An 18,186-nucleotide genomic window follows, 5' to 3' on the forward strand; every position below is an offset into this window, starting at 1 on the left:
AGTACCGAGCTGCCTCAAAATATGAAGGCAATAATAGAGTTGTCGTTTCAGACTGAAGGGGAAGAAAAGTGGGACTCCCTGACCTTTGCACAATGCACAAGCATATATCATCTGTCTTACCGGAGTCAGCGGCAATCTCCGTACCTGCACAACATGAAGACAATTTAGCGAAAGAAGGACAGAAAGCTTGCAATAGCTGTTTGTTGGCGAGTAGGGGTGCCGGTCGGGAGTAAAGCAGTGGAGATTGTTTCGCGTGAGTGGCCCCGCCATTCTACTCTGACCGCATCCTCGGCAGCAGGTGCTGGGAGGACGTCGTTACTTCTCGCGGCAGAACCCCGACTATTTGAGCCACCTCCACCTTCCCATTCTTGAGCTGACTGACCTTAGCTAGCACCGCGATTGTTCATTCCCAGCTCCTCTGGGTTGACATAAAAAGACTTGCATGGGTGCGGCGCCTCTCTCAGAAAGGTCTCCAAGGGCTTCACGTGTAATGAATTGCTTTGATTTGCAGTGGCTGTCAAGAAAGCAATAGGTGTCCAGTGTGTGTGTTTTTATGTGTTTTGAAACATGCTGCATCTTAAATAACGTAAATAATGGAATCTATACAAAGGGAACGAAATGGGGGTAAACCCAAGTCCAAAGCACACTATATTCGGGATTCTTGGATTGTTTGCGGATAGCTTCCAATGTGTGGTGTATGTTAATTACTGTAATAGCTGCTTTGAAAGTCAAAGGCGGATTTTCAAGGAATATTTTAATCGACTGGATTTTGTACGTAAATTGGTTTAACTTGAATTTGTCTGTAATTGTCCTTTTTATATTAAACGGGACAGCGGGAGAACAAGAAACAAACTGGCGGAAATGTAATGGCGAGAGAGAGAAATGAGAAAGGCACAGTGAATGAGCGAGAGAGAGTGACAGAAGGAGAGAGAGAGCGGGGTGTGGGAGACAGTGAGTGAGAGAGAGAGAGAGAGAGCATCACTTGGCGAACCTGTTCACTTCCTCCCATCGGTCGCACTTCAAATAACTTTTTCTTTTCAAAGATTGCCCGAACATTCATGATCGGGCAATAAAGATCAAAGTATTCATTTTAATGTTGCGATTTGTTTAATCTACCTGCATTAGAAGCAGGAGAGAAGAGGGGAGGTGACGGGAGATGAAAGAGGAAGAGAGAGGCAGGGTGGGAGAGAGATTGAGGGAGTGATGGAGAGCAGGAGAGTTTGAAGGAGAATGGATGAGAGCTGGGAGGGGGAGAAGGAGGAAGTGTGTGGGTGGGAGAGAGAGACAGAGGAGGAGAGAGGAAAGAGGGTGAGGGAGGGAACGATTGAAATACAGTATAAAGATAGAGGGAGATAGAGAGTGACAGAGATAGCGTCAGTGATCTGGCAAAATAAGACTGACTGATCTATCTCCGTTCAATCTGCCTTTGAACTGAGTTGGGATTTTTTTTTCGTCCCGTGACTTTTAAAACCCTGACTGACTCAATCTAGCGGCTACACAGAACAGCTGAGCGAGGAAATGAAACATGACACTGAGGAGGAGATTGTAATTATCCTGATACTCTCGCTGCCAGACCTGGTTTGTAAAGTCTATTCCCGTGTGGTTCCCAATAGTCCTTTGCAAAGGACCGATCTATTTGACCGATTTAATTCCCTGCCATGGCAGTTTTCCCAACCTCAGGACACGCAACTCTGCTTCTCACCATCTCACTCACCGTCTGTCGGTAAGAAATGATTAGCGTGGCTGCTTATCATTGTGCCTAGTTTAAAAATTGTCCTCTTTAATTGAAATATTAAAGAAGAAAAGTACAGTTATAAAACGCGTTTACTCTTTCTTTTGGCTAACATGTATGTTCGTAAACATGTTTTTTGTTTGGTCATTTCTCTCCGGTGTAGTGTGGCTGGGAATGAGATTCTGGGACTGAAGATACCTGCAGACCCGATCCTGACTGCCAACACGGTCTGTCTGACCCTGCCGGGACTGAGCAGACGCCAGATGGGTTTGTGTGTGAGGAGCCCTGATGTCACGGCGGCTGCGGTTCAAGGTATTCAGATCGCTATTCACGAATGCCAACATCAGCTCTGGGATCAGAGGTGGAACTGTTCGACCCTGGAAAACGGTGGCAAAATCCTGCAGGACACCGTCATCCTGAACAGAGGTACAGGACGTTTTGATTCTTTGCCTCAGGCTGCACGCCGTTATGGGGTTGCAAGGGTTAACAAGGGAGGCGCATGTCTGATCCAGAGGGATTTTCCCTGAAACGTGTTTGGGCAGTGAGTGCTCAGGTGCAAAGGGAAGGTGGATAGAATAGGTAGGTAAATTTAGGTAAGAAAAAATGAATAGAAAATTGCAACCTTCTAACACCCTAGGTAAGCAGCAAAGCGACGGAGAGAATGAGGCAGGATGGAATTTAGGATTAGAAATGGGAAAGGGTCAGTCAAGATATATGTACAAGAGATGTATAGACTTGAGGGAGATGGGCGGTGTGATTTCCATTTCGAGTTACCCCCTCCCCCCCCCCACACAACACACACACACACACGTTGCTTTCACCTTTTCGATGAAAACGTGGTGGCACCGCTCTCTATTGCTGGAGAGTGTCGTTAATGTACCGTTGATACTTGCAAGGCTCACTCGCCAAGGATTTGTGCTGACAATCCCAGGTGAGAGACTGAAGCAGACTGGACTGGCCCATAGCTCCGAGAACTTTGGTGACCTTCTTTAGCGAGTTTTCACACAAACGTGCGCGCGCGCGTGTCTATCTGTATGTATGTATGTATGTATGTATGTGTGAAATGAGCATGAAATGAGTGCGCGTCTGTGTGAGTGCGTGTAGAAACAAAATATGGTGACATGCCAAATTCTACTTGACGTGAGTTTGTTGCTGAAGGGAGAGCTGTTCTCTGAACGTCGCTCTTCTAACAGAAAATACAAATTCCACACTGAGATTCAAGGCATCCTCACACTTCACGGTTTCATGCTGTAGCGCTGTCCGTAGCTTACTAGGTAGAACTGTCCCCTTTCACACCCCAGTGTAGAGACATCAGGCCCCAAATCTCGGCCCGCACTCCTGTTGGATGCTGAGGGAGTGCTGCGAAGTGCACAGGTGACCTCTTCCGGCTGCTCCATCGGGTGGATACAACAGCTTCCCTGGAAATATTTTGAGGGATGGTGCCCTGGCCTATATTTAATCCTCTCAACTAACATCTCTAAAACTGACGATCTGTTCACACGTACATTGTTGCTTGTGGTATTTTGCTGTGGGCAAATTGGCTGCCACGTTTCCCACATTACAACAACGCGTCGTAATTTGGGACAAGTGGCAGCCAATTTTCCCATATTAATACTGGCTGTAAGGCGCTTTAAAGAGGTGTGAGAAGGCGCTATAGAAACACAGGCCATTCTGTTACAGTTTATGACCTGACATCATTACGTTTTTCGGAGGGCAGAGTCCCAGAAATTACGGGTGATGCAGTTTCTAAATCTTAAACCCCACATCCCGAATATTAACGAAACCTCATCAGTGATCAGAATCTTAGCCACTGCGAGGACAATGGATGAGGACTCGCTCATTCGTTCTTCACCAAGACACACACACACACACACACACACACTCTCACTCTCTCTCTCTCTCTCTCTCTCTCTCTCTCTCTCTCTCTCTCTCTACACAAATCACCTGTGCACCACTAATTGGTATCTCAATCTGGTTTTATCGCTTACTAACGACAGTGTTTGATTTATTTCGCAGGCAAACTGAACCACTTCTTAAAAACAAAGCGCCGTGCGTTTATATTTAAAACTTATCCTAGATCGAATTTAGACTGCGCATCTCGCTCTTTAGGACTTACAGGTTGGAACTCTAATGGGCGGTTGAGTTCCTCTGGGGTTCTCGATCTGGTTAATTGTGTAAATAGTGTTCTAATTAACACCAAGAAAACGGCCAAGCGCGGGCAGTAGTTTGAGCTGTACTTGGCCACGGGGTGTTCACATCAGCGGTTTTCGTACTGTGTTACATCCTTCTATTGAAACACTTTGTAGCGAATGATGAGGGAGAGACGGGGTGGGTGGGGGGGGGGGAGCAGGTAATGGAAATAGCGCAGCATCCGATTATACAGGCCAAATTAACAGATTAACTGTCGCACCTACTTTTTGAGAAATCAGAATCAGTATCAGGTTTATTGTCCGGCATGTGTTAATTTACGGACACGGCGTTGCTGATTGGGTGTTCCACCTTGGGGTGATCTTAGTGGGGCTGAAAACTAACGTTTAATCAGGTGGATGGGAAAGATCCCACGGCACCCATTCTGAACCATGAGGGGAGACGAACAATATTTATCCCTCAATCGAAATACTAAGTGAAAGATAAGATTGCCCGCAGTGCATTTAATTGATCGCAAATGTCTGGGGGTGGGGGTTGATGGTCCTGAATTACCCGGATTCTGCAATCTTCTTTTCCTAATTCTCCTTATCAACACAGCGGCATCACACTATGGATTTCACCTATTAACGGCATTGTCACTTGTCAATAATATATATCCCATGATATTTTCAAATTAATGGTACTTTTGTTCCGTAAACATTTAACGTTGCTTTTATGCTTCTAGATAAGCAAATGATTCAAATAAACGTGCGATGCATTTCAGAAGTAGCGTTTCAATATAGATGCTATCAACTGTTTAATGGGAACCGGCTTGTCAAAGCGGTCCATTTGAAGGGGCTGTGATCTTTACACGCACGTTATTCCACAACATCGCTTCAAAATCTAGATTCTATTCCTGTAACTGCGTACCCCAATCTCAATTCATGGCCGCTTTGATTCTACGCTGGACATTTAGAAAAGAGAACAGGGGCTGGAGAGAGGGAGGTCGTTTGCATAATAAAAATACACAAAGTAACAGATGTTTGGGATGAATTGCAGATGTGCGTGGGGCTCCAGGTTCGGTTGGGGCTTGAATGTACGCTGTGGCTGATTCTGTGCAGCACGTAATGACCCCCAACTCAGCATCACATAAACATCTGCAATTAACTCAGGCCAAATGCTATGTTAGTCAGGGACGGGATGAATCGCTGTTGCCAGTTCAGGCCATGTGTTCTAATTACATTTATCTGTGTTGCTGTTCCACGTGGTTCTTCCCCTCCCTGTCTCCTAGCTTGCTTTTCGTGGGAAGTGGCAGGGACACTGGAGGTTCAATTCGTGCTGCCATCCACATGGAGAGATCCGAGTATGTTCTGAATAGTACAAGCTGGGGCTTAAAGAGGAAACGAGGAGCCCGTTACTAAAATTTGATGAACTGAAACAGAATCGTTAAATAGTCTCATATTATCCCATGAAACTGGCATACCGAGTGGTGAAGTTATGTTTCAGTTATATAACGCTGTAGTTAGATACCAACCAAACTGCCGCTTTCATGAAGCCAAGAGCAATATATTTTAGGAAAGAGTTACTAGCCTTTAGCAGCTTGATCAGTTGGATGAATTAATGAACTGGCATACCGAGTGGTGAAGTTATGTGGGCAGGTTCATAAATTCTGAGTGTTGGTTACAGACACGATGATGGTGGTGCAGTGCCCCGCCTTGTGATAATCTAAGTGATAAACCAACGTTTAACAAGGTGGCTGGGACAGATCCCATGGCCTTTAACTGCAGAAGATTAAGGGCTGATCTAATTCAGGAGCTAGTTAGATAGACAGGAACCTCACCCTCTGGAGGGGGTGTCCAAGACAAGGGGCATCAATTAGAGGCCCGTCATTCAGGACTGCTCTTGGGCAGCATTTCCTCACACAGACAGCTATGAAAATGTAGAATACTTACCCAATTCTGGTGGATGCTGGAAGACAATGGGAAGCTTTAGAACTGAGATTGATAGGCATGAGTGTTAATGCAGAAAGAACCAAGGCAGCAGGAAAATGGAGCTAGGATGTAATTCAGACAATATTTGATATTTGCTGTGAACTTTGTGCTACTTTACAACTGGTTAAGATTCTGAAGTAACTCTTTTTCTACAAAAGTATGATTTATTCTTAAAATTTGCAAATATATAGTTCTGAAAATGTATGTGTCATTATCAATAGTCCAAGCATATTATTCCATTTCCTTACAAGATTTATTCATTTTCCTTTTAAATAGATTCCATGCAACATATTCAAGGGGTTGTGACACAGTTTGCATCCTCTCAATGTGCAATGGTGAGAGGGCCATAAGCTACAGCCTTTCCTCATGGAATCATTTTGGTGAATGCACTGACCTTCAGCGATGACCTTGGACCCTGTCCGTCCTTGGACGTTCGGCTGTGGGCAAATTGAAATTGCTCAGAAGGCGGTGGCACTGCAGAGTGACACCTGAGCCTCCAAACATACTTCACACCTGTCCCCAAGTTCTTTCCTGCAATTAAGAGGGGGCACCACTTCCATGATCTTACTTTCTACTTCACCTCAGTTATTTGCTCCACTCAATACTTAGTGTATGCCCTGGCTATTCCAAACCATACTCTTGCAGAACCAACCCCTCCAGTCTCTCCTCATAACTGCAACCCTCCTTCCCTGGCAACATCCTGGTGAATCTCCTCTGTACCCTCTCCAGTGCAGTAATGTCCTTCCTATAAAAATAGAAAATGGCCTCAAATATTAACTCTTTTTCTCTCTCTAGATGACCCCTGTTGCATATTTCCATCATTTCCTGATTTACGTCCATCATGTCTAGGTGCAGTATTTTGTCAGAGGCCATATCCTATCCCAAACTGACCGTGCAGGTGTCCTCTCTGCCTGCCCATCTTGTCCACGGGTGATGGTATTATCATGGTCCGGTCCGTGAAGTCCGCATTCCGGTTCACAGTCCAGTTCATTGATCCTTATTCCGGGTTTTCCTGTTTTCCCTTGTTCCATTGGGTGCCTTAATTGAGGCACCTGATTCTCGTTTTGGGCTGGCTACATAAATGGCTTCGGGATGCAGCTTCTTTTGCTACACAGACAGACAACACAAACACAGACAGCTTCTTTTGCTGGACTGTTCCCTTCTCCTTCCTTCTGAAACCTCGCCTGCATCCCTGTCAAGTTCAACTGCTGGAGTGAGACTGGAGCCTTGCCACGCCAAGATAAGGAACTATCTATCGTTGAGTTTGGAACTATCTCTTTGTGTCCCCATGTTTAGTGTCCATGTCAAAGAAGAGTCCCAGCCCTAGGTCCTTCTCCCTAGGAGGGGTAACGACTCTGTGTGAAGCCCCAGCCCTAAGTCCTGTTCCCAAGGAGGGGTCCCGGTTCTGTGTTCCTGTGTTCCAAGTTCCAGGCACCGCGTTCCAGTCCTGTCCAAGTCAAGGCTTCGTGTCCTCATCCAGCCCAGTGCTGGAGATTCCTCGTCCTGTGCTGGATCATCCCCATCCAAATCCTCGGCAGTCATCCCGGCCCTGTGCTCCAAGAAGGAGTCTCGGCTCTGTACCCAAGAACCTAATCAAGCCAAGTCCAAGAGCCTCGCCCGGCCGGGCACTGGAGTTCCCTTGTCCAGTCCTGTAGCCATGTCCTGTCCTCACCTAGATCCAGGGTCCGAGCCTGAGTCAAGACCCAGGTTCCGGGTCCATGTCCAGTCTCTGGCTCGGAGTCCTTGTCCAGGCTCCTAGTTCCAAGTTCCTTGTCCCGGTCACGCTTTCCTAGTCTTAGTCCTAGCCCAGGCCCGGTGTCCTTGTCTCATCCAGGGCCTGTGTCCATGTCCAGTGTCGTTTCTTCCTGACTTGCCTTGCATTCTGGATAAACCTTGTCCTGTCCCTAGTACTTCAGTGTCTGTGTCTTGCATTTGGGTCCACTCCCAATGCCCCCTCATAACAGGTATTCCTGAACAGAGGACCTTTTACTGGGTATGGTGCAGTTCTGGTCCAGGTAGATCACCTGCACCAAAGTAAAATCTATTCTATTGGACAGAATCTTGTAATGCTCATTCAAGGATGAGCTCATACACCAATTTCTGAGCTCTCTCTCTCTCTCCCCCTCTTCTATGATCTATTGATTCTGGCAGTTCTATACACCCCCAGCAGGCCAGAGCCCATCTAGACCTCACAATGCCAAGTCCAACTCAGCTAGCAAGATTCCAGGAGACTCTATAGATTCAGGAGTAACACTTTAAAAAGACACCAATAAATTATGAATTGATGAGGTCGTCAAACTTTAAGAGACATTTAAGGCAATCAGGTCGCAGTGAGAACTGTCTGTGCCAAGCAGGCTGAGAGCCAAATGCTCCATTATTGGAAGTTGCTAAGCATTAACTGTCTGTAAGATGAGTTTCTGTGCACATTTCTTAGTAGCCCTCTTTCAACTCCCACCTTATTGTTGTCCATGCAGGGTTCCGTGAAAGTGCCTTCATGTTCTCCCTGTTGGCTGCTGGGGTCACCCACTCAGTAGCCACTGCCTGCAGCCTGGGGAAGCTGAATGGCTGCGGATGTGACCGGAAGCAGAGAGGAGGAGATGACCAGAACTTGAGATTCAAACTCTACCAGCTTCGGGTGCAGGCCTTGACCCAGGGGCTCCCCGTCTCTGTTCCTAAGCCTGAGGGACTTTTCTCTAGGATCCAGGACTCGTGGGAATGGGGTGACTGCAACCATGACATCGAGTTTGCGGAGAAATTTTCCAGGGATTTTCTGGACTCACGAGAGACATCGAGGGACATTCATGGGAGAATGAGACTCCACAATAACAAATTGGGAAGGCAGGTAAGCCACCCATGGTGAATACATGCACTGGCTACTCAATGCTTTAACCCAAAAAAATGTTGAATGTCTACAAAATGGATCCTCAGTGTTTTGAGCTGTGACAGGAAGATATGTGTGTAACAGCAATATCCTGGTAGAAGCCACAAATCTGCTGGAACCTCCATCTCAACCATTCAGTCAACTACCCTCTGAAGTGTAAAATGAATAACTCACCTCTCAATTAAATGGGTATATGGTGGCAAAGTGGTTGTTACTTGATAAGTATCCAGAAGTATGGGTGATTTTCCTGTAGGCATTGAATTCAGGTCTCACCATTGCTTGCTGAGGAATTTAAATTCAATTACTTAGGTAAATGTGGAATAACAAAGTTGGTTAATGGTGGCCATGAAATGACTGTTTGTTTTGGGAATGTTCTTTAGGGGAGTATGCCTGCTGTCCTTCCTTGCTCTTGATTACATGTGGCTCCAGACCCTTAACTACACTCTGGAAAAAGTCAAACAAGCCTTTCTGTTCAGGGGATGCAATAAATAGATGGCAGCAACCTGTCGGAATGGAAAACGAGCAGGGGCAGGAGCTTGTCTATACCACAGCTTAACTGCATTAACGTATATGCTCCTGGCGCTAAAATGTGCATTAGCAGCGCTAAAAATGCACAATAGTGTAATGGTTAGCGCTTCACTTAGCAATGCCAGCTGTAAGATTGGGGTTCAATTCTCATTGCTGTCTGTAAGGAGCTTGCACGTTCTCCCCATGACCAACTGGGATTCCTCCCACTTTCCAAAGATGTATGGATTAGTAAGCTGTGGGCATGCTATGTTGATGCTGGATGGTTGTTGATGCAAACGGTGCACTTCACTGTATGTGACAAATAAATCTTATTCCTGCTGGATTAATGCTGGGGGACTTTGTCGTTTCAAAAATAATGTAAAATTATAAACACAAGAGATTCTGCAGGTGCTGGAAATCCAAAGCCACACACACAAAATGCTGGAGGAACTCAGCAGGTCAGGCGGCGTCTAGGGAAAAGGACAAACAGTCGAGGTTTCCGATTGAGACCCTTCTTCGGGACTGGGGATGTAATACATCAGGACAGGATTGTAAAATTATAGTTATTCTGTTTAGATAACTTCTATTTCAGTGCAGTTGTTGGATGCTGGATTTCTCTTGGGTAGTCCCTCAGGATTGAAGATGACTTACTTGCGCTATGGGCTCGGAGGTGACTGGGGAGGCCAATGTGGAACCTGCAGACTCTTCCACAAGTGGGGCAGGAGATGGGTGACAGGAGTGGGTGTCAATAGCTTGTGAGGGAGTATACTCCTTGCATTGTTTATGCTGGGCTCCTGTGTGCTCGTGACAAATGGACAAAGTTCTCCGAGCCAATCTGGGAGCTCCTTCTCCACATTTGAGGAATCATGGGTCAGGTATTCCCACAAGTTGGTGGGGAGTGTTGGACTTTTGCAAGGAGGCTTCGGGAACTTTGTCCACTTGGCGGTCTCTTTCCATGGTAGAGATTGAAGAAGAGTGTGTCTCAGGAGTCAGGTGAGCTGCATGCAAATGATGTGGCCTGCCTAATGCGGCCAACTTAGTATAATTTAGGCTTTCTTGCTGGGGATATTGGCTAGGGAAAGGACACTGCTGTTGGTTCCCTCATTCTGCTAATGGATTTGGCGGATTTGCAGAGACAGAGTACACAATAGCTCTAGTTTATTGTGACTACTGTAGATAATCCATGACTCAAGGGTAGAGATCACAGCTTACTGGTAGACCATAAGATATTGTGCTAGGTTCAGGGCCTTGATCTGCAAACACTCTTTTCCTCCAGATGACCAAAGGCTGAGCTGATGCACTGAATGCAACAGTGAATTTTGTTATTGATGCCTGCCTCTGTTGGCATTGCTTCATGCTAGGCACTGAACAACTGCTGTGAGGTGAGTCTTGACTTATCCCAGATGTGGGTGCCATGTTGTGGCACCTTCATGGAGGCAAAATGTCTGCTGTTAACTTGTGCTGTGATTGAGGCAGCAAAACTAACTCGTTCACAGGTGTAAATCAAAAATGTACTAAGAGTGGGTACAAGTTTAAAAATTGCTTTGGGATTTCTAGTCAGTCAACACATTCTGATCCAGCCAATTGACTGCATTTCATGTTCTGATCGCTGCAGAGTTCATGTTATTCAGAAGATCTATGATCAGTGTTTCAAGGTAATGCACATGATTAGATGAGTAGAGGTAAGGATGCCAGGTCTATCCACCTAATTTTAATATAGCAAAGTACACAGAATTGAACTAACAATCTGCATGAAAACTCACCAAAGCAGTTATTAGTTTAAATTAAGCCAATAAGGTAAAAAAAAATAGCTATTTTCCACCAAATCGGTGAAGGAATGGAATAAAATATAGAACATTACACACAGAGTCCCTTCAGCCCATGATGCTGTGCTAGCCTTTAATCTACTCCAAGACCAAATTAATCCTCCCCACCTACATAGCCCTCTATTTTTCTACTATCCTTGTGCTTATCTAAGAGTTTCTTAAATGCCCCTTATGTATTTGCCTCTACCACCATCTCTGACAGGTGCCCCACACATCCACCACTCTTTCTCATCACTCTCTGTGTAAAGAACTGATCTCTGACATCCCCTTATATTTTCTTCCAATCACCTTAAAGCTCTGTCCCCTTTTATTAGTCATCGCTGCTCTGGGAAAAGGTCTCTGGCAATACATTCTACCTATGTCTCTTATCATCTTGTACACCTCTATCAAGTTTCTTCTCATCCTCCTTTTCTCCAAAGAACTCCTTCAACCATAAGACATGCCCTCCAGTCCAGACAGCATCCTGGTAATTCTCCTCTGCACCCTCTCTAAAGCTTCCACATCCTTCCTATAATGAGGTGACCAAAACTGAACAAAGTTTTTATAGAGATGCAACATTACCTCATGGCTATTGAACTCAGTCCCCCCAACTAATGAAGGCCAACACCCCACACACCTTCTTAACAATCCTATCAACTTGTGTGGCAATTTTTAGGGATCTATGGGCATGGACCCCGAGATCCCCCTGTTCTTCCACTCTGCTAAGAATCCTGTCATTAACCTTGTATTCTGCCTTCAAATTCAACCTTCCAAAATGAATTGCTTCACACTTTTCTGGGTTGAATTCAATTTGCCACTTCTCAACCCAGCTCTGCAACTTGTCCATGTCCTGCCGCAACCTACAACAACCCTCCACACTATCCACAAGAATATCTGCAATATGGACACAAGGCCAGCCCTGCTCAGGTAAGCATTTGCTTTGGTCACCTGGTGTCAATTGGTTTGCACAATCTTTTTCAACCAGCAGGCACTGCAAGATACTGGTTGCTTCATTAATACACTTTTTCAGTTGTTGGTATCATTTACTGCCATCCATTTGATGAGCTTGTCTGTCTTGTTAGCTACACCCTTGTAGGCTGCTGAAAGAGGGCACAGGGTGCATGCCTTTATCACACACCTTGACAATGTCCTCTGATTCACTTGAAGCTGTCTATGGACTATCAGACCCTGCTAATGAGACAGCGCTTGGCAGAAATCTATACTTAGTTGTTTCAAATCTTCCTTTATTGCTTCTACATAGCTTACAATCACTCAGTTCTGAAACAACCTAGTTATGGATTCATACTGCAGAGGCCATTGACCTGTAAACTTCAAAGAAACCACAAGCTCTTTCTAATGTAGTTTTACTTGCTTCATGTGATGTTGCGTTCTCAACTATGCAGAACGCAATTTCACAGTATGACAGAAGAACTGAAATAATAGCCCTTATTGCTGGTAAGACTCACGTAAGTGAGTACCAATGAAGTATGATTTAAATGTTTTGCAATGGGGCCTGACTGTATACACATATTTCCTTATAATATTGAAGGAAGTCATTTAGACTGTTGAATCTATGGTGGCTCTCAGAGCAATCCCAATCCCTAACTTGTTTCTCTGTAATCCATTCCTGTCACACATGCCACAGAACATCCTGCTAAATCTCCCACCAACCATCTACACTATAGGTAATTAGCAGCAGCCAATTAACCCAAAACCCTGCACATCATTGGGATTTGGGAGGAAATTGGGAATCCACTGTGGTCACAGGGACAAGGTGCAAACTCTACATAAACAGCGCTGGAGGTCAGGGTCGAACCTGCATTATTGGAACTGTGAGGCGGCACCACTGTGTCACTTTGCAAATAACCTCTACAATCGCAAACCGAAATGGTAATCACCTCCTGAAGAAAATAGTTTGACGTGGATTCTTCAGTTTGGTCTTTTGAGAGCAAAAATAAATAACATTTGTACATCTGGTAACAAGCTTCACTTCAGCTAATTCATGTGTTTTCATGTCATTTACAGATTATTTAAGTGCAATGTCAATTGATGGTCCATTTCACTATTCTTTTTATATATATATAAAATAATCAGTAACATACTCATAAAGCTGTTTAGATTACCATCTAGAGTCATAGAACACTACAGTACAGAAAAAGGCCCTTCATCCCATCTAGTCTGTGCTGAACTGTTATTCTGCCTAGTCCCATTGACCTGTACCTGGACTATAGCCCTCCATACCCCTCTCATCTGATAATTCTCCCTACAATTCATTGCAATTTATGATTCATTCACTCAAAGTATGTCAAAATTATTGTATGATTTGCATATAGAGAAATTATCACACAGAGAAGTAAGTTATTTGATCAGTGAGTCTGTGCTGGTTGAAGAAGAGTTATAAAGATTAATATACTGTTTTAAGTATGTCCGTAGTTTCTGCCTCCATCACTCTTTTCAATAATGTGTCCCAACTCAGCTTCCCACTATTTCTGCCAGTTACTCTAAACTTATACCTCCTAACTTTGGATCCCTCTGCTGATGAGAATAAGTCTTTTATATTCATTCTATCTAGTTCTTTCTACAAAAGTCTGATTAATTTTGAGTGTATTGATGTTTTGTTGAAAAGGACAAAATATACATCTAGGCATGGAGTACTGTGATCTGAAAGTCCTGAACTAGTGTTGAGCTTGGAAGATTGTTATGTGCCTAGTCATTTCTTTGCTGACATTTGTGCACAGAACCAGGCCATCCGCTTATGCACCAATGCAACCTCCTTCTATTTGGCAACATCCAAATCTATGAGCACGAACCTCTGTTCTTTTTCCCCCTCTCCTTGTCAAGTCTCCCCCTAAGTGTATCAATACTCCCACTACCAACTGGGCCTCAATCCCTTTCTCCATCACAATTCCAGTGCCCTCCCACATCTCAAAGGTCTGTGGGTTGCTAGATTAATTGGCTGCTGTAACTTGCCCCTAGTGTGTCAGTGGGTAGCAGAATCTGGGGGGATTTGATAATAATGTGGGGAGAGCAAAGTGGGATTACTATATGGGTGCTTCATGGTCAGCACACACTCAATGGGCTGAAGGGCCAGTTTCTGTGATGAATGACTTTGTGAAGGAGAGATTTTGGGAAGGAATTTCAGAACCTGGAGCCTGGAGCTAAAGGCACAGCCACCAACAGTGAGCAAATGAATGTGGGTGTGTGCAAGAGGCCAGATCTGAGGAGTACAAGGGCTGTAACGCTGGAAGACCACAAGACATAGGAGCAGAATTAAGCCATTTGACCTATTAAGTCTGCTCCCTCTGGAGCACAGGAAGAGGACACAGGAGAGGAAAATGGAGGGATTTAAAAACTGAAGCTAACAAGAATGGGAAAACTGTTTAGATCAGCAAGACACACCCATTCAAGGCAATTGAGCAGAACTCAGTTTGTGACAGGAAATGGGCAGCAGAGTTTGGGGAAAACTCAGGTTGTGAAGGATGTTGTGCTGGTTCTGGAGAGCATTGAAATAGTCAACCCTTACAGTCACACAAAGCTACAGATGAGCAGCAGATGAACAGGGGGTTGTCTGGTGGAAATAGATTTTATATAATGATCAGTCAGCAACACATGCCACCAGAAGAACCAAATCAAAGTAAGCTTTCAAATGCACATCAGCAAGAAAATAAACCACATATGCACATATAGACAGAAAGGCAACTGAAAAAAATTTTAAAATACTCACTAAACCAGATGACATCTGTAGTCAAACATCGATAATAATGACGCTGAAGGCACACACAGTGATTCAGGAACAGCTTCTTACCCCTTTGCCATCCGATCCCTAAATGGACATTGAATTTTTGAACACTACCTCACTTTTTTTAATATAGAGTATCTCTGCTTTTGCACATTTTTAATCTATTCAATATACATAATTGATTTACTTGTTTATTTGTTTATTTTAAAATCTTATTTATTATTATTTTTTCTCCACTAAATTATGTATTGCATTGAACTGCTGCTGTTAAGTTAACAAATTTCATATCACATGCTGGTGATAATAAACCTGATTCTAATTCTGATTCTGAGCTGTCAGTCATCAAATGCCATATAGGTGATGCAGAAAGCCCATGCAAATAAATACAGATAATGCACAAACAGAAAGATATATCTATCATGACAAACACATCACGTAGGGTGCTGGAAGGTGAGAACGATAGAGTGTCAAATATTACAAAGCAATCCACTCATGATATATTGAAAGTTTTGATATTAAAACTCTCATTCCCCTGACCACTAAGTTAATGGATTGGTCTGAAAGTTCAATGTACTATATCTTGCTACTATGGCCTGAAGACCCACACTCAACGATTCAGGAACAGCTTCTTCCCCTCCACCAGCAGATTTCTGAATGGTCCATGAACCCATGAACACTCTATTGTCATACCTTTTTTATTTGCATTATTTTATAAGTTATAGTGTTTTCGTTTTTGCTGCAAAACAACGAATTTCACATAATATAAATCCTGAGAACGTAGCATCACCACTGGGAAGGGATATGGAAGAGGTGACTGGTTCAGAAGTCTGATAGCAGTGAGGAAGAAGCTGTTCTTGAGTCTGGTCATCTGGGCTTTCAAGTTCCTTTACGTTCACATGCCAGGCATTCTCCCTTTCTCATTATGGATGTGGACATACCTTTCTCATATTGCCTGTACTTGGGTTATTTTCTTGCTTCTAGACTTTGTCTCTAGGCTTGAGACTATTCTAGTGCTCTGCTGGATAGCCTTTCTCACGTGTCTTCCATGAACCTGAGGCGATCCGAAGCTCGGGTGCCTGTATTCTAACGTGCACCAGGTCCTATTTCTCACCTCTCCAGCACTCACTGTCCCATAACCCCCTGAGATGTTATCCAACTCTAATTCTGGCTTCTTGATTATCTTTGAATCGCCTCCCCTATTGGTGGCTGTTTTTTTTAGCTTCTGATGCCCCAAGCTTTTGAATTCCCTCCCAAAACATTTCTGCTTCTGTCTCCTCTTTTTTAATGCTGCTTAAGCCTACCTTTCTCTTCAAAATGTGGTCATCTGCTCTCATATCCCCTTAAGTAACTTGCCAACTATTTTGTGTGTCAACACTTATGTGAAGTATCTTTAAAAGTTTTTAACTTCGTTACGGGAGGTATAAAATGCATGTTATTGTTGTTCCATTTTCCCAGTGACGTTCTTGTATTTAAAGGGAGCAATTGTAATCCGTTAACTGAGGTCTTAGCCCATTAGGCTGTTGTGTTTAGAGGGTGCCGGAGAGGGGTTCGCACTCTATTCATTGCACCAGTGCTTCCTATGGTATTTCTGTTTGATTGCTTTTCTTCTAAATTTCAGACGGTCATTGACAACATGAAACGCAAGTGTAAATGTCACGGCACCTCTGGCAGTTGCCAGTTTAAGACCTGCTGGCAGGTGACCCCTGAATTCCGACAGGTCGGTGCCGTGCTCAAGGAGCGGTTCCAGAACGCCGTTTTCATCAAAACTCACAATAGAAACACAGGCCAGTTCAGCCTGAAGCAAAACAGGAGACGGATTTACAAGGACATGGTGTACTTCGAGAAGTCCCCTGATTTCTGCGAGAAGGACCTCGGCACGGACTCACCAGGGACACAGGGAAGGGTGTGCAATAAAACGAGCCAAGGGATGGATAACTGTGACAGTCTGTGCTGTGGGAGGGGGCACAACATCCTCAAACAGAGCCGGAGTGAGCGGTGCAACTGTCGCTTCCACTGGTGTTGCTACGTGTTGTGTGATGAATGCAGAGTCAATGAGTGGGTCAGTGTATGCAAATAAGCAGCGGAATGCATTTCCTTCCAATGTCATATGGAATCTTTGTACCAAATTTTTTTCTCCTTTTATTATCTATTTTGATGGACAGGTTGAATACTTAAGGATAACATGTTTGCTCTAACAGTGATTCTTATCCGATTGGTTTACAGGAATCAGTTTAAACTTGTAGCCAAAAACTGCAACTGCCCATTTTGATAACAATCCATTCCACTTGAAATAACCACTCAATCCTTCCAAGAACTGGCTGACAAAAGGAAACTATCAGAAGGTTTTCAGAGTCCAATTTAAATACTGTAGGTTTACTTTTACCGGCTTAGCTTAAGGAAGGAGACATAGACATAGATAGAGAATACAATGCTTCAAAATTCCTTTGAGAGGTGCCCTGTAGCATATTTTAACTGCCAGTCTTTGGACAGATTGTCCAACTGCACCTGATGCTTTCAATGAGGTGGGGCTAAACTACAACACTCTTGACCACGAGAGACATGCCTAGCAAGATGCTAGTAATAAGCTCCCCTCCACGTTCCAATGATCAGCGCCCGCTCCTCGTGGCACTGCCATTGTGCATGTTGCCCTGTTTGCAGTATCTGCAGGCTAGATGCCCTGGCCTTGAAGGTCACTTCAGTGATAGAATGGGCAACATCAGTTTGCATCCTGTGGGCTTTCTAGCTGGATGAGCTCAGGAATGTCAGTCTGATGTCAAGCCAGAAATTTTGGCAACCACCATTAACAGGTCTAAGGCAACCATGTACGAGACCATGTTGTAGCTTAAGCAGCGGGACACCCAGAAAAAGAGCTAAATGGATTCTAGAAGGAAGCGCAAAAGAGAGTATTGAACCCAAGGCGCCTTGCCAGAGTGTTAGTTGTGAAATGAAGAGATGAGAGAGTTGAAAAAGCCAAAGTTTAAATCACCTTCTGGTCTTTGAGAGAATGGGTCAGTGGATTGGGTAGGGGTGGTGTTAAGCAATAATCCAGTCTACAAAGAGAGCTGGAAGCGTCTGAGCATGACATTTGTTGGAGAATATTATTCAGATAGATGGGAGCCATTGGAAAAGGATTAGAAACCAGGTGCCAAGAGTTTGATGCAGTCAGAGCTAATGGTTAGAGGACATTGTGAGGAAGAGAATTTAGGCGTTAGATGTTTGATTGTGGGTTGTGAAGGGTAAGGTGAGAGGAAATCGATTCTCATGGGCTCTGAAACTGCGGCTAGGTGGGGACGTAACTGAGGTAGGCTGATAGTTATAATGATCTGGCAGCACAGTCAAGACATCGAAGTTTCACTTTGTGATTTTGTTGGTCAGTGTACATCACCAGGCACAGCCTGAATTAG

At 44.3% G+C, this 18,186-nt stretch overlaps 1 protein-coding gene across 1 annotated transcript; it reads left to right on the forward strand.

The window, feature by feature from the left end:
- Positions 1-1,658: 1,658 nt before the first annotated feature.
- Positions 1,659-16,859, forward strand: wnt10b (wingless-type MMTV integration site family, member 10b). Its single transcript, XM_072248829.1, has 4 exons — positions 1,659-1,723; positions 1,896-2,158; positions 8,325-8,692; positions 16,401-16,859. Exons 1-4 carry the CDS (start codon positions 1,659-1,661, stop codon positions 16,857-16,859), a joined length of 1,155 nt encoding a protein of 384 aa, XP_072104930.1.
- Positions 16,860-18,186: the final 1,327 nt, after the last annotated feature.

The sequence above is a fragment of the Mobula birostris genome, chromosome X (genome assembly GCF_030028105.1).
Source record: "Mobula birostris isolate sMobBir1 chromosome X, sMobBir1.hap1, whole genome shotgun sequence".
Taxonomy (NCBI): domain Eukaryota; kingdom Metazoa; phylum Chordata; class Chondrichthyes; order Myliobatiformes; family Myliobatidae; genus Mobula; species Mobula birostris.

Coding starts and splice junctions, on each gene's coding strand:
- wnt10b (XM_072248829.1), top strand. CDS start 1,659: ATGGCAGTTTTCCCAACCTCAGGACACGCAACTCTGCTTCTCACCATC. Junction 1,724..1,895: donor ATCTCACTCACCGTCTGTCG/GTAAGAAATGAT, acceptor TCTCCGGTGTAG/TGTGGCTGGGAATGAGATTC. Junction 8,693..16,400: donor ATAACAAATTGGGAAGGCAG/GTAAGCCACCCA, acceptor TCTAAATTTCAG/ACGGTCATTGACAACATGAA.